This window comes from Arachis ipaensis, chromosome B09 (assembly GCF_000816755.2).
Source record: "Arachis ipaensis cultivar K30076 chromosome B09, Araip1.1, whole genome shotgun sequence".
NCBI lineage: Eukaryota > Viridiplantae > Streptophyta > Magnoliopsida > Fabales > Fabaceae > Arachis > Arachis ipaensis.
The window spans coordinates 30,872,038-30,886,920 of record NC_029793.2 but is presented as its reverse complement, the minus strand read 5'-3'; the positions used below and the strand labels follow the sequence as shown (position 1 = coordinate 30,886,920).

The 14,883-nt window shown below is 39.7% G+C and overlaps 1 protein-coding gene across 1 annotated transcript; it reads left to right on the top strand.

Annotated features, from left to right (window-relative positions):
• On the top strand, nt 5,885-6,810 carry LOC107615349. The gene is made up of 2 exons (XM_016317420.1): nt 5,885-5,989; nt 6,112-6,810. Exons 1-2 carry the CDS (start codon nt 5,885-5,887, stop codon nt 6,808-6,810), a joined length of 804 nt encoding a protein of 267 aa, XP_016172906.1.

Genomic DNA, 14,883 nt, shown 5'->3' with positions numbered 1-14,883 from the left:
ATTTTAGTGTGTTATAATGTTGCTGTTTTATTTTAAATGAGGCTTTTAGTATTTTAGTGCTTGTTGTTTTTACTTATTGGAAGTGTTTGTTGGAATGTTTGTTATTATATTTACTTATTTGTTAGTTTGTATGTTTTAGTTAGTAGTTGTTAAACTTGTTATTTATGTATTGTATTATTTTATTTTTGTTATTTAGAAAAAAATTGATTAAAATTATTTTAGGAACAAATAGATTTAAAAGTGTGAAAGAAACATTTTTTATTGAATTTTTTACTTAAAAAAATAATAAAAAAATGAGCTTAATCATGCGGATATATCCGCAATCCAATCCGATCCGATCCGTAAATGTGCGGATCGGATCCGACACTCAAAAACGCGGATATTGTATCCGATCCGATCTGATAGGAACTGTGCGGATCGGATCGAATTTTCGGCCATATCCGATCCGATCCGATCCATGGACAGCCCTAATCACAACACTCCCCTTTGGATGCCCATTTAGGATTATTGTCTCGTTAAAATCTTACTAAAGAAAAATTCAATGGGAAAAAACTTTAGTGAAGGAAAAAGAGTACAATATCCTTGGAGACTACCTCATTAAAAACTTTGTCAAGAAAAACCCAATGAGAAAAAATCTGACCAAGGAAAAAAGAGTACAGTCTCCCCCTCTTGTCGACATCATTTAATGTCTCGAAATCGGCGCATCCCAATCTCTTGTACCAATCTCTCAAAGGAGGATTTTGGGAGTGACTTTGTGAATAAATCTGCCAGATTGTCATTTGAGCGGATCTGTTGGACATCAATTGTCCCTTGATTTTGAAGATCATGAGTGAAGAAGAATTTGGGAGAAATATGCTTTGTTTTATCGCCTTTGATGTATCCGCCTTTAAGTTGAGCAATGTATGCTGTATTATCTTCAAACAGGACAGTTGGAGCTATCTTATGATCAATCAGTCCACATGATGACAGGATATATTGGATCAAACTCCTGAGCCAAAAACACTCGTGACTTGCTTCATGAATCGCAAGTATTTCGGCATGATTAGAGGATGTTGCAGCAATCGTCTGTTTCGTGGACCTCCATGACATAGTTGTTCCACCATATGTAAATAGATATCCTGTTTGAGATCTCCCTTTGTGTGGATCAGACAAGTATCCAGCATCTGTATAGCCAACTAGTTGTGACTTGGATCCATAGGGATAAAACAATCCCATATCAACCGTTCCATGAAGATATCGAAAGATTTGTTTGATTCCATTCCAATGTCTTCTGGTTGAAGAGGAACTATATCTTGCTAGTAAATTCATAGCAAATGATATATCGGGTCTTGTATTATTAGCAAGATACATTAGCGCTCCAATGGCACTGAGATATGGTACTTCAGGACCAATGATATCTTCATTTTCTTCTTTAGGACGGAATTGATCCTTTTCCACATCCAAAGATCTTACGATCATTGGCGTACTCAAAGGATGTGACTTATCCATATAAAATCTTTTCAAGATCTTCTCTGTGTATGTTGTTTGATGAATAAAGATTCCATTCTTTATATGCTCGATCTGCAGGCCGAGACAAAATTTAGTCCTTCTAAGATCTTTCATCTCAAACTCTTCTTTTAGAGTTTTTATAATTGTTGGAATCTCTTCATGAGTCCCAATGATATTTAAATCATTAACGTACACAACAATTATAATAAATCCAGATGCAGATTTCTTTATGAAAACACATGGACAGATATCATCATTCTTGAATCCATTTTTGGCCAGATACTCAGTAAGACGATTATACCACATTTGTTCAGATTGCTTTAGACCATATAAAGATCTTTACAATTTGACTGAGTATAACCCGTGCGAATATTCATTGGATGGTTTAGATATTTTTAGTCCTTCAGGGACTTTCATATAGATATCCCGATCTAATGAGCCGTATAAATAGGCTGTTACCTCATCCATTAAATGCATATGCAGTTTATGATATGCAGATAAACTGACCAAATAACGCAATGTTATCGCATCCACTACAGGGGAATACGTTTCTTCATAATCTATACCGGGTCTCTGTGAAAAACCTTGTGCTACAAGTCGAGCTTTGTAGCGTACAACTTCATTTTTTTCATTTCGTTTTCTCACAAATACCCATCGGTATCCAACAGATTTTACATCTTCTGGTGTACGGACTACAGGTCCAAAGACATCACGTTTTGCAAGTGAGTCTAACTCAGCCTTCATGGCTTCTTTCCATTTTGGCTAATCATTCCTTTGTTGACATTCTTCGACTGATCTTGCCTCAAGATCCTTACTTTCATGCATGATATTTAATGCCATATTTTATGCAAATATTTCATCGACAATTGTCTTATTTCGGTCCCATTTCTCTCCTGTAAAGACATAATTTATTGAGATCTCGTTATTTTCACAATTTTCAGGTACCTGAACGTCTTCTTGCGTTAAAACCATATCAGAATTTTGGATAACCGCAGGTGTCTTTACTATGTCTTTTTCAACAGGAATAGTATTTACCTCTTTTTTCTATCGAGGATTTTTGTCTTTGGAACTGACAGGCCTGCCACGCTTCTGGCGTGTATTTGCTTCGGTGGCAATTTGTCCAACTGGGACATCAATTTGAATTGGAGAATTTTCCGCTGGTATATAAGATTTGGTTATCCTCTTTGTATTTGAAAATGCATCAGGCAATTCATTTGCTATTCTTTGCAGATGTATAATCTTTTGAACTTCTAGTTCACATTGCCCTGATCGAGGATCTAAATGCATCAACGATGATGAATTCCAATTAAGTTCCTTTTCAAGAAGCTTATTCTCTCCCCCTAATGTTGGAAATTTTGATTCATCAAAATAACAATCCGCAAATCTGGATTTAAATACATCTCTATTTTGTATCTCAAGATACCTCACTATAGAGGGAGAATCATATCCAACACATATCCCTAATTTTCTTTGGGGTCCCATTTTGGTGCGAGAAGGTGGTACATTGGGAACATATATCGCACACCCAAATATTCTTAAATGGGAAACATTTGGCTGCTGGCCAAAAGCTAATTGCATAGGAGAGAACTGATGGTAACTCGTTGGCCTCAAACGAATAAGTGCTGCGGCATGTAAAATAGCATGCCTCCAAACCGAGGTTGGAAGATTTATTCTCATAAGTAAGGGTCTAGCAATTAATTGGAGGCGCTTAATAAGTGATTTTGCTAACCCATTTTGTGTGTGAACATGAGTTACGGATGTTCAACACTTATTCCATTAGCCATACAATAAGCTTCAAAAGCTTGGGAAGTAAATTCACCAGCATTATCAAGACGAATTACTTTGATTGGATTTTTTGGAAATTGTACTTTTAATCGAATAATTTGAGCCAGTAATCTCGCAAACGGCAGGTTGCGAGAAGACAGTAAGCACACATGTGACCATCTCGAAGATGCGTCTATCAGGACCATAAAATATCTAAAAGATCCACATGGTGGATGAATAGGTCCACATATATCACCTTGAATCCTTTCTAGGAATTCAGGGGACTCAAATCCAATCTTTACTGGTGATGGCCTTAAAATTAACTTCCCTTGAAAACATGCAGCACAACAAAGTTCACTAGATTTAAGAATCTTCTGGTTCTTTAGTGAATGTCCTTGGGAGTTTTCAATAATTCTCCGCATCATGGTTGTTCCCGGATGACCCAATCGGTCGTGCCAAGTTATGAATTCATTTGGGTTAGTAAGCTTCTGGTTTATAGTGGCATGTGATTCAATTGCACTAATTTTGGCATAATATAACCCAGATGAAAGTGTGGGCAACTTTTCTAATATAAACTTTTTATTTGAATCATGAGTTGTTATACATAAGTACTCATGACTTCCCTCATTCATAGTCTTAATATGATATCCATTTCGGCGAATATCTTTAAAGGAGTTAAACCCCAAAGTGGTCCCTGAGATTCACGGTTTGCACCAATTTAGTCCCTGACTTACCAATTGCACCATTTATGTCCCTGACTTTATTAAAATTGCACCAAGGTCATCCCTAGCCACATCTCCGGGCAAATTAACTGCCGCCGGCAGTGACCTGGCACTGAGAAGCCACGCTGGGTGCCACGCTGGAGTGCAATCTTGGCGCTAAAAATGTGGACGGATGAAACGGCGTCGTTTCATGTATATTTAGAAACAAAACCCAAATAACCCAAGTTCTATGATCACTTCATCTTCCTCTTCATCTTCTGAAAACCAAAACAATGCACCATGAAATCCTGAGTGCTGGCCATTGTATAGGGTTTGAAGGTTGAAAACGTTTGGCTCCATGGAGTTCGCTGCCACTGTGATAGTGTTGTGTGGTTGTTGTTGGTGAAGGAAGGAGAAGCAGTTCATCGCGATCACACGAAGGTACGTTTGAACTCGAAAAAAATAATGCTTTTCAACAAAAAGAATAGCATCAATGTCTGTGTTTGTTGAAAATTTGATTTTGGTTGATGAAAGTTAAAAGTTTTTGATTATCTATTAGGGTTTTTGTGTGTAGTGGTGAAATTTTTTCCATGCTCTGTTTTGAATGCAATCTTAGTTGGGTTGGTTGATGGGTGTTTCTGGTGTTTTATAAGTGGTTGAATGTCAATGTTTATTTTTGCATGTGTGAATCTGATTGTTTGGTTCCTCAATTTGGTTTTCTGCATAATGCAGATGGAGACTTTGATGGATATCATGTTCCATCATGGGGGAATATTTAAAAAAAATGATGATAGAATACTAGTGTACTCACCAGATAACAGAACTTGCTTAGGAGATTTAGATGAGGACACGTTGGATGTGTTCTTCGTAAGGAACTATTACAAGGAGCTTGGGTATGACAACATACTTCAGTGTTGGTGGCTGCCTCCTGGGAGGAGCTTAGATTGTGGACTGAGGGCTCTTACATCTGATGGTGAATTAAGAGAGATGTGTTTTGCTGCACAGAATAATGATGGAGTTGTTGATGTGTACTTTGAGCATGGGGTGTCCACACCAGAGGTGATTGCAGGGAAGGAGGTTGTAGTATGGGTTGATGATACTTGTGAGGGAGACTTGGTGAGCAAGAAGAACACAAGTGAGGGTCCCGAAGCTGATGGTAACACCTCGAACCCAACTACAGAACCGAATCCTATCCCAAATGCAAACCCAATCCCCATAAATAATCCTATTCCAACCCCCCTGAAACCAACCCTGTCACTATTCCAAACCCCATTGATGATAACACAATCCCAAATCCAATGCCTGCTAAGGCTCATGAGAAACCCAATCTGAAATCCAATTCTAATCTAAAGCCTAAGCCTAAGTCAAAGCCCAACTCAACATCCAACTTCAGGCCCAAATTGACTAAAAAGCCCAATCAGAAGCCCAACCCAAGCCTGAAAACCAAGCTGAGAGAGACTACCAAGGCATGCTCCACAGCCAAAGATAAAGACAAAGCAAAAATGAAGTCCAAACCTCAGTTTTTACCTAGGAGAATTACAAGATCTCAGGCTGTTAGAACATATAGAAGGTCTGCTAATAAGGGCAAGGGAGCTCTTCATGTTGACTTAACTATAAATGATGATTTCAGTGATGATGATAGTTCAGAGGATAGTTCCTTTAAGCCAATACAAGAAGATAGCTCTAGCAGTGAAGATAATGCAAGTATGTCCAAACCAAGAAATAAGAAAGTAAAGGACATCAAGAGAGCTACATATGCTGCTGCTAAGACAAGAGAGAACATAATGCAACCAGATGATGCATTGGTTGAAGATGTGTCAGATGGAGAGGTGGACTTGGGGTTTATGGGAACTCCAGGGATTGTTGATGTGTATGAAGCACTTGACCCAGGTGCAGAATCTGATGGTGCTAATTCTTAGCACTCAGAGGAGATGAAGACTCCTCCTAATTCTGAAGATGAGCTACAATCTGATGAGGAGTCAGACGGATTTCCAATATTTAAAAATGGGACAAGATTCAGTGAGCTACATCTACAAGTAGGTATGAAATTCAACACCAAGTATGAGTTCAGAGAAGCTATAAGAGAGTATACTATCCAAGAGGGGAGGAAAATTAAGTTAAAAAAAATGACAATATTAGATGCAGGGCTGTGTGCAAGGTGAAAGAGTGTGCCTGGGTTGTGTATGCCTCAAGGGACTGTGATGACTCATGTTGGCAAATCAAGACTTTCAACGACAACCATACTTGTGCGAGGGAGAACACCAACAGGGCTACTAATAGGGCTTGGGTTGCTAGTAAATTAGTGAAAAAGGTAAGGAAATACCCCAATTTCAAGCAATGCGAGGCTGCTGTGTACTTCAGGACAAAGTGTGACCTTATTCTGAATAGAAATTCCATTGCAAGGGCACTGAAAGATGCAAGGAATGTAGTATACGGGGATGAGAAGGCACAATATGCGAAACTAAGGGACTATGCTGAAACTTTACTGAAGACGAATCCTAGATCTACGATACAGATATGTGTCAAACCTCAACCAAATGGAGACGTCATATTTGATAAGATGTATGTTTGTTTGCATGGTTGCAAAATGGGATTCAAGGCAGGTTGTCGCCCCTTGATTGGGCTTGATAGGGCATTTCTGAAGACACAATTTGGAGGTCAAATCTTAAATGCTGTGGCACAAGATGCCAATCATCACATTTACGTAATTGCATGGGCTATAGTTGAAATAGAGAATACAGACACTTGGAGATGGTTCCTGGAGCTGCTTCATGCTGATCTTGGAGACTACAAAACTAACGGATGGTGCTTTATTTCTGATATGCAGAAGGTAATGTTAACTTTCATGTGCTTTTAACAATATTTGATTCTCTGGATGTAAGTGGTTTGGATGGGAATAATGGTTGTAAAATTTGTATGTTATATATGTCCTATGAATTTTGTATACATGATGTTGGTTGTTGATATGCACTCTTAGTTTAGTTAGATCCGAATAGCACAAGGGACCAATCGTGCATTTTACACCTAACTGAAAGGACTAAATTGTATTAAAATACGAAAGTCAGGGACTATACTTAATTCGATGGAATTGTTTGATCTTAAAGAGGACCCTCTATAATTTCGCACGTGAGGAGTTATTTCTTGGTTTCGTCCATTCGGGACAGCTATTCGAAATCTTAGTGAAAGACTGGATTTATTATCTCATGTTTGCTTTTCGTGAAAAAATACCAATTGAAGATATTATTTCTTGGAATGAGGTTTATTCGTTTTTAAGTAAGCATGTAATTCAAGGAGAAATTTCCTTACCTGTCCAATTTCTAATGAAGTGATTGTGTACACTGACCATGCTGCTCTCAAATATCTACTTACAAAGCAGGATTCAAAACCCAGGCTCATAAGATGGGTGTTGCTTCTGCAAGAGTTTGATATAGAAATAAGAGACAGAAAAGGGACAGAGAATCAAGTAGCAGATCACCTGTCCCGGGTAGAACCAGTAGAAGGGATGTCTCTATCCCTCACTGAGATCTCTGAAACCTTTCCGGATGAGCAACTCTTTGCCATTCAGGAGGTGGCATGGTTTGCAGACATCGCAAACTATAAAGCTGCAAGGTTCATTCCCAAGGAGTACAGCAGGCAGCAAAAGAAAAAACTACTTTCTGATGCAAAGTACTACTTGTGGGATGAACCATATCTCTTCAAGAGATGCGCAGACGGACTAATCCGTAGGTGCGTGCCTAGAGAAAAGGCGCAGAAGATCCTATGGCATTGCCATGGATCACAATATGGAGGACATTTCGGAGGTGAGTGAACAACCACCAAAGTCCTCCAATGTGGCTTCTATTGGCCTACAATCTATAGAGACTCCCGAGAGTTTGTACATAACTGTGACAGTTGCCAGCGAGCTGATAATCTGCCTCATGGTTACGCCATGCCTCAACAAGGGATCCTAGAGATTGAGTTATTTGATGTATGGGATAGTGACTTCATGGGTCCTTTCCCACCATCATACTCAAACACTTACATTCTGGTGGCAGTGGACTATGTATCTAAATGGGTGGAGGCAATTGCAAAACCCACTAACGATACTAAGACAGTACTGAAGTTCCTCCAAAAACATATCTTTAGCAGATTTGGTATCCCTAGAGCACTGATCAGTGATGGAGACACTCATTTCTGCAATAAACAGCTTTATACTGCCATGGTTCGATATGGAATTAGCCACAAGGTGGCAACTCCATATCATCCACAGACCAATGGACAAGCTGAAGTCTCTAATAGAGAACTAAAAAGAATCCTGGAACGGACTGTAATTGTCCGTAGAAAGGATTGGGCGAAGAGCTTGGATGATGCTCTATGGGCATACAGAACATCATTCAAGACTCCTATAGGGACCTCTCCATACCAGCTTGAATATGGGAAGGCCTGTCACCTGCCTGTGGAACTGGAGCATAGAGCCTACTAGGCAACCAGATTCCTAAACCTTGATGCCAAGTTAGCTGGAGAGAAAAGGTTGCTCCAGCTGAATGAGCTAGAGGAATTCAGACTCAATGCTTTTGAAAATGCCAAAATTTACAAGGAGAAAGCAAAGAGATGGCATGATAAGAACCTGTCATCCAGAGTCTTTGAGCCAGGACAAAAGGTTCTGCTGTTTAACTCTAGGCTCAGGCTATTCCCTGGAAAACTAAAATCCCGGTGAAGAGGACCATATGATTACAGGCATGTCACCATATGGATATGTAGAGCTTCAGGATATTGATTCTGACAAAAAGTTCATTGTTAATAGACAGAGAGTCAAACATTATCTTGAAAGCAATTTTGAGCAAGAATGCTCAAAACTGAGACTAGATTAAAGCTTAGTAAGGTCTAGCTAAAGACGATAAAGAAGCGCTTGCTGGGAGGCAACACAGCCATTACTGTAGTTTATTTGCTATTTAAATAATAATTATAGGAGTTTAATAAGTTATCATCAGAACTAATTCTCATTTACAGGAGTTCACAGAGCTACAGAAGGATTCAGAGCAGAGAAAAGAAGCTCACTGGCATAAAAACGCCAGTAAGAGGCACTTTCTGGCGTTTAACGCCAGCCAGGGTACCTGGCTGGGCGTTTAACGCCAGCCAGGTACCTGGCTGGGCGTTAAACGCCCAAAACAAGCAACTTCTGGGCGTTAAATGCTATAATGGGTGCCATTCTGGGCGTTTAACGCCAGAACTACAGCATCCTGGGCGTTTAGAAAAACGCCCAGTGATAAAGACTTTCTGGTGTTTAACGCCAGCCAGGGTACCTGGCTGGGCGTTAAACGGCCAAAACAAGCAGTGTTTGGGCGTTTAACGCCAGGAATGTGGAGGGAAGGTAATTTTTGTTTTCCAACCCAAAATTTTTTAATTTTTATGTTTTCATCAATAATTTCTTGCATAAACATATTTCAAATCCTCATCTTTTCAATTTCAAATTTCAAAAAAAAAAAATATAACTCTTAATCCTAAAATTCTTTCCTTATTTTCAAACTTTTTTCAAAATTCATATATCTTTTTAATTTCTCTTCAAATCTTTTTCAAAATATATTCATCTATATATCTTGTTAATATCTTTTCAAATTTAGATTTATCTTTTTCAAAACTATCTCCTATCTTTTCAATTTTAAAATTACATCTTTTGCATATCATAATTATCTTTTTACAAATCATATCTTCTATCATATCTTTTTCAAAAATTTTCGAACCCACCCCTCCCTTTTTAAATTGCCATTCGGCCACCCCTTCTCCTCCACAATTCGAATTTGGCTCTCCTCCTTCTCCTCTCTTTTCCTTTCTTTTGCTTGAAGACAAGCAAACCTCTAAGTTTGGTGTGTTTTGCGTGATCACTGAGCTAAGACTCACTAAGATCATGGCTCCTGAGGGAAAATAAACCACTTCAAGAGGCAAGAAAGAGAATAATCCAAGACCACTTTGGAATCAAGAGAGGTTCTTAACCAAAGAACATTCGGACCACTACCATAAAATAATGGGTCTAAGGTCAGTGATCCCGGAAGTAAAATTCGATCTGAAAGAAGACGAATATCCGGAGATCCAAGAGCAAATTCGAAACAGAGGCTGGGAAATTCTAGCTAATCCTGTGACAAAAGTGGGTAGAAACATGGTTCAGGAATTCTACTCAAATCTGTGGCAAACAGAGAGGCAGAGAATGACTGGAACCACTTTCTATACCTTTCGAACCATGGTCAGAGGGAAGATGATTCACTTCCACCTTGACAGAATAAGAGAGGTCTTCAAGCTACCTCAACTACAAGATGATCCAGAATCCTTTAATAGGAGAATGGTATGTGATGATAAGCGCTTGGACCAAATTCTAGAGGACATATGCATCCCTGGAACCAAGTGGACAACCAGCACAAAAGGTGTTCCAAATCAACTCAAGAGAGGAGATCTCAAACCAATTGCTAGAGGCTGGCTGGATTTCATTGGGTGTTCCATACTGCCTACCAGCAACCGCTCCGAAGTCACTATCAAGAGAGCAGTGATGATCCACTGTATTATGCAAGGAAATGAAGTGGAGGTTCATCAACTGATTTCTTGTGAGCTCTACACAATTTCAAATAAGAACTCCAAGTACGCCAAGTTGGCTTACCCAAACTTGATTTCTCTGCTATGTAAAGAGGCTGGGGTGAAGATGGGAGTAGATGAGTTCATCCCAGTCAAACATCCAATCACCAAGAAGTCAATGGAGGGACAACAAGTACAAGAAAACTCCATCAAAAGGAGAGCGCAGGAGTTCCTCCCAGAAATCCCTCAGATTGACTACTGGACCCGCCTAGAAGCATCTGTGACCAAGTTGCAAGAAACTATGGATCAACTCAAGGAAGAACAGTAGAATCAAAATTTTATGATCTGCAAACTGCTTAAGGAACAGGAGAAGCAAGGGCATAAATTACAGGAGCTGAAGCGCCAGAAGCTTTCTCTTGAAGGTCCAGGCAACCCACAAATTGAAGGAGCATCCATCTCCCAAAATAAAGGTTGTTCAGTCCTAATCTTAATTCTGTGATAACTTCTGCTATTAGAAATCTATCTTAGGAGTCATATGAGTAGTAGTAATTAGTATTCTTGTTTTTTATTTTTATCATCTCCAAGTAAGCTATAATTTATTTTTCTCATCATCATTAAACATGAATAAAATAGCAGATATTTTTAGAATAAGGAGGCAATTTTTTTCGAGTTCTTAATAAGAAAAATTCAAATTATTTATATGTGGTGGCAACACTTTTTGTCTTCTGAATGAATGCTTAAACAGTGCATATTTTTTATCTTGTTGTTTATGAATGTTAAAACTGTTGGCTCTTGAAAGAATGATGAAAAAGAGAAATGTTATTGATAATCTGAAAAATCATAAAATTGATTATTGAAGCAAGAAAAAGCAGTGAAAAAAAAAGGAGAGAGGAAAGAGAAAAAGAAAAAGAAAAAGCCAATAGCCCTTAAAACCAAAAGGCAAGGGTAAAAAGGATCCAAGGTTTTGAGCATCAATGGATAGGAGGGCCTAACGGACTAAAATCCTGGCCTAAGCGGCTGAACCCAGCTGTCCCTAACCATGTGCTTGTGGCATGCAGGTCCAAGTGAAAAGCTTGAGACTGAGTGGTTAAAGTCGTGATCCAAAAGAGTGTGCTTAAGAACTCTGGACACCTATAATTGGGGACTTTAGCAAAGCTGAGTCACAATCTGAAAAGGTTCACCCAGTTATGTGTCTGTGACATTTTTGTGTCCGGTGGTAATACTGGAAGACAAAGTGCTTAGGGCCACGACCAAGACTCATAAAGTAGCTGTGTTCAAGAATCAACATACTAAACTAGGAGAATCAATAACACTATCTGAATTCTGAGTTCCTATGGATGCCAATCATTCTAAACTTCAAGGGATGAAGTGAGATGCCAAAACTGTTCAGGAGCAAAAAGCTACCAGCCCCGCTCATCTAATTAGAATTGAGCTTCATGTAAAACTCTGAGATTGCCTCTTGATTTTCGTGCTATCCTATTTTATTTATCTAGTTTCTTGGGGACAAGCAACATTTTAAGTTTGGTGTTGTGATGAGCAGATACTTTATACGCTTTTTGGGGTGTTTTAATATAGTTTTTAGTAGGATTTAGTTACTTTTTAGTATATTTTTATTAGTTTTTAAGCAAAATTCATATTTCTGGACTTTACTATGAGTTTGTGTGTTTTTCTGTGATTTCAGGAATTTTCTGACTGAAATTGAGGGACCTGAGCAAAAATCTGATTTAGAGGCTGACAAAGGACTGCTGATGCTGTTGGATCATGACCTCCCTGCACTCGAAATGGAATTTTTGGAGCTACAAGAGTCCAAATGGCGCGCTCTCAATTTCTTTGTAAATTAGACATCCAGGGCTTTCCAGCAATATATAATAGTCCATACTTTGCCCAAGTTTAGACGATGCAAACCGGCATTTAACGCCAGCTTTCTGCCCTATTCTGGCGTTAAACGCCAGAAACAAGTTGCAAAGCAGAGTTAAACGCCAGAAATAGGTTACAAACTGGCGTTTAACTCTAAGAATGACCTATGCACGTAAAAGCTTCAATGCTCAGCCCCAACACACACCAAGTGGGTCCCAGAAGTGGACTTCTGCACTATCTATCTTAGTTTACTCATTTTCTGTAAACCTAGGTTACTAGTTGAGTATATAAACTACTTTTAGAGATTTATTTTGGACATCATGACATTTTTACATCTGAAATTGTACCTTTGACGGCATGAGTCTCTAAACCCCATGGTTGGGGGTGAGGAGTTCTGCAGCGTCTCGATGAATTAATACAAGTATTTCTGTTTTCTATTCAATCTTGCTTGTCTCTATTCTAAGATATTCGTTCGTACCTCAACAGGATGAGTGTGATGATCCGTGACAAGCATCACCATTCTCAATCCATGAACGCGTTCCTGACAACCACTTCCGTTCTACCTTAGATTGAACGTTTATCTCTTGGGTTTCTGGCTAACGAGTTTGACTGTCTCTCCTGACAACAGAGCGTTCAATTCGTGAGTCCAGAGTCTTTGTGGTATAAGCTAGAACTAATTGGCAGTATTCCTGAGATCCGGAAAGTCTAAACCTTGTCTGTGGTATTCCGAGTAGGATCTGGAAGGGGATGTCTGTGACAAGCTTCAAACTCACAAACGTTGGGCGTAGTGACAGACGCAAAAGGATCACTGGATCCTATTCCAACACAAGTGAGAACAAACAGATGAATAGCCATGTATATGGACCCTTTTTACTGAGAGGACGGTTGGTAGACATTGACAACGGTGATCCACCAACACACAGCTTGCCATGGAAGGAGACATGCGTGTGTGAAGAAGAAGACAGTAGGAAAGCAGAAATTCAAAGGACAAAGCATCTCCAAACTCCAACCCATTCTCCATTACTGCGTAACAAATATTCATTTCATGCTCTTTCACTTTTTACAATTAAAACTAAAGAACCCTATTGATATCCTGACTAAAAATAATAAGATAACCATAGCTTACTTCAAGCCGGCAATCTCCGTGGGATCGATCCTTACTCATGTAAGGTATTACTTGGATGACCCAGTGCACTTGCTGGTTAGTTGTGCGGAATTACATAGTGTGAGTGTAATTTTCGTGCACCACTTCCCTGGTTGAGTGGGCATTGAATGCTCAGTGAGGGGCTTCTCACTGCCGTTCAGTTCCAGAAAGCCTACCTGGTTGGGTGTTGAACGCCCAGTGAGGGGTTCCTCACTAGCATTCAGCGCTAAGAAGCCTAGGTGTTTGGGCGTTGACCGCCCAGCCAGTGCTCCCTGGCTGGCGTTCAACGCCAGCTCTGCTGCTAGGATGGGCGTTGAACACCCAATGAGGGGTTCTTCACTGGTGTTCAGCACCAGGTTTGCTGCCATTGTGGGCGTTGAACGCCTAGTGAAGGCTTCTTCACTAATGTTCAATGCCACCCCATTCTCCTCAGGCTCGGCCTTAACCTCCATGGTTATGGCCTTGCACTCTCCTTTTGGATTCACCTCAGTGTTACTGGGAAGAGTGTCAGGAGGAGTCTAAGGGATCCTCTTGCTCAGTTGACCAACCTGTACCTCCAAGTTTCTAATGGAGGACCTTATTTCATTTATGAAACTATGAGTGGTCTTAGAGAGGCTGGAATCCAGAATAACTAAGTCAGAAAGGCTCTGCTTAGAGGTTTCTATGTTCCCTTGAGAAGATGGGAATGGTGTTCTATTGTTGAACCTATTCTGGTTCCTACCACCTTGATTGTTATTGAAACCTTGCTGAGGTTTCTGTTGATCCTTCCATGAGAGGTTAGGATGGTTCCTCCATGAATGGTTGTAGGTGTTTCCATAGGGTTCTCCCATATAATTTACCTCCTCCATGGTGGATTGATCAGGATCATAAGCTTCTGTTTCATAAGAAGCTTCCGGAGTACTGCCAGCTGCAGTTTGTATTCCAGTCAGATGCTGGAAGATCATGTTGACCTGTTGGGTCAAGATCTTATTCTGAGCCAGTATGGCATTCAGAGTTTCAACTTCATGAACTCCTTTTTTTTAGAGGTCCCATGGTTTATAGGATTTCTTTCAGAAGTGCACATGAACTGGTTGTTAGCAACTATCTCAATGAGTTCTCTTGCTTCTACAGTTGTTTTCTTCAAGTGGAGAGATCCACCTGCAGAGCTATCCAATGAAATCTTGGATATCTCAGACAAGCCATCATAGAACATGCCTTTGATGGACCACTCTAAGAGCATGTCAGGAGGACATCTCTTGATCAGTTACTTGTATCTTTCCCAAGCTTCATAGAGGGATTCACCTTCTCTTTGTCTGAAGGTTTGAACTTCCACTCTAATCTTGCTCATCCTTTGTGGAGAAAAGAATTTAGCCAGAAAAGCATTAACCAGTTTTTCCCAAGAGTCAAGAC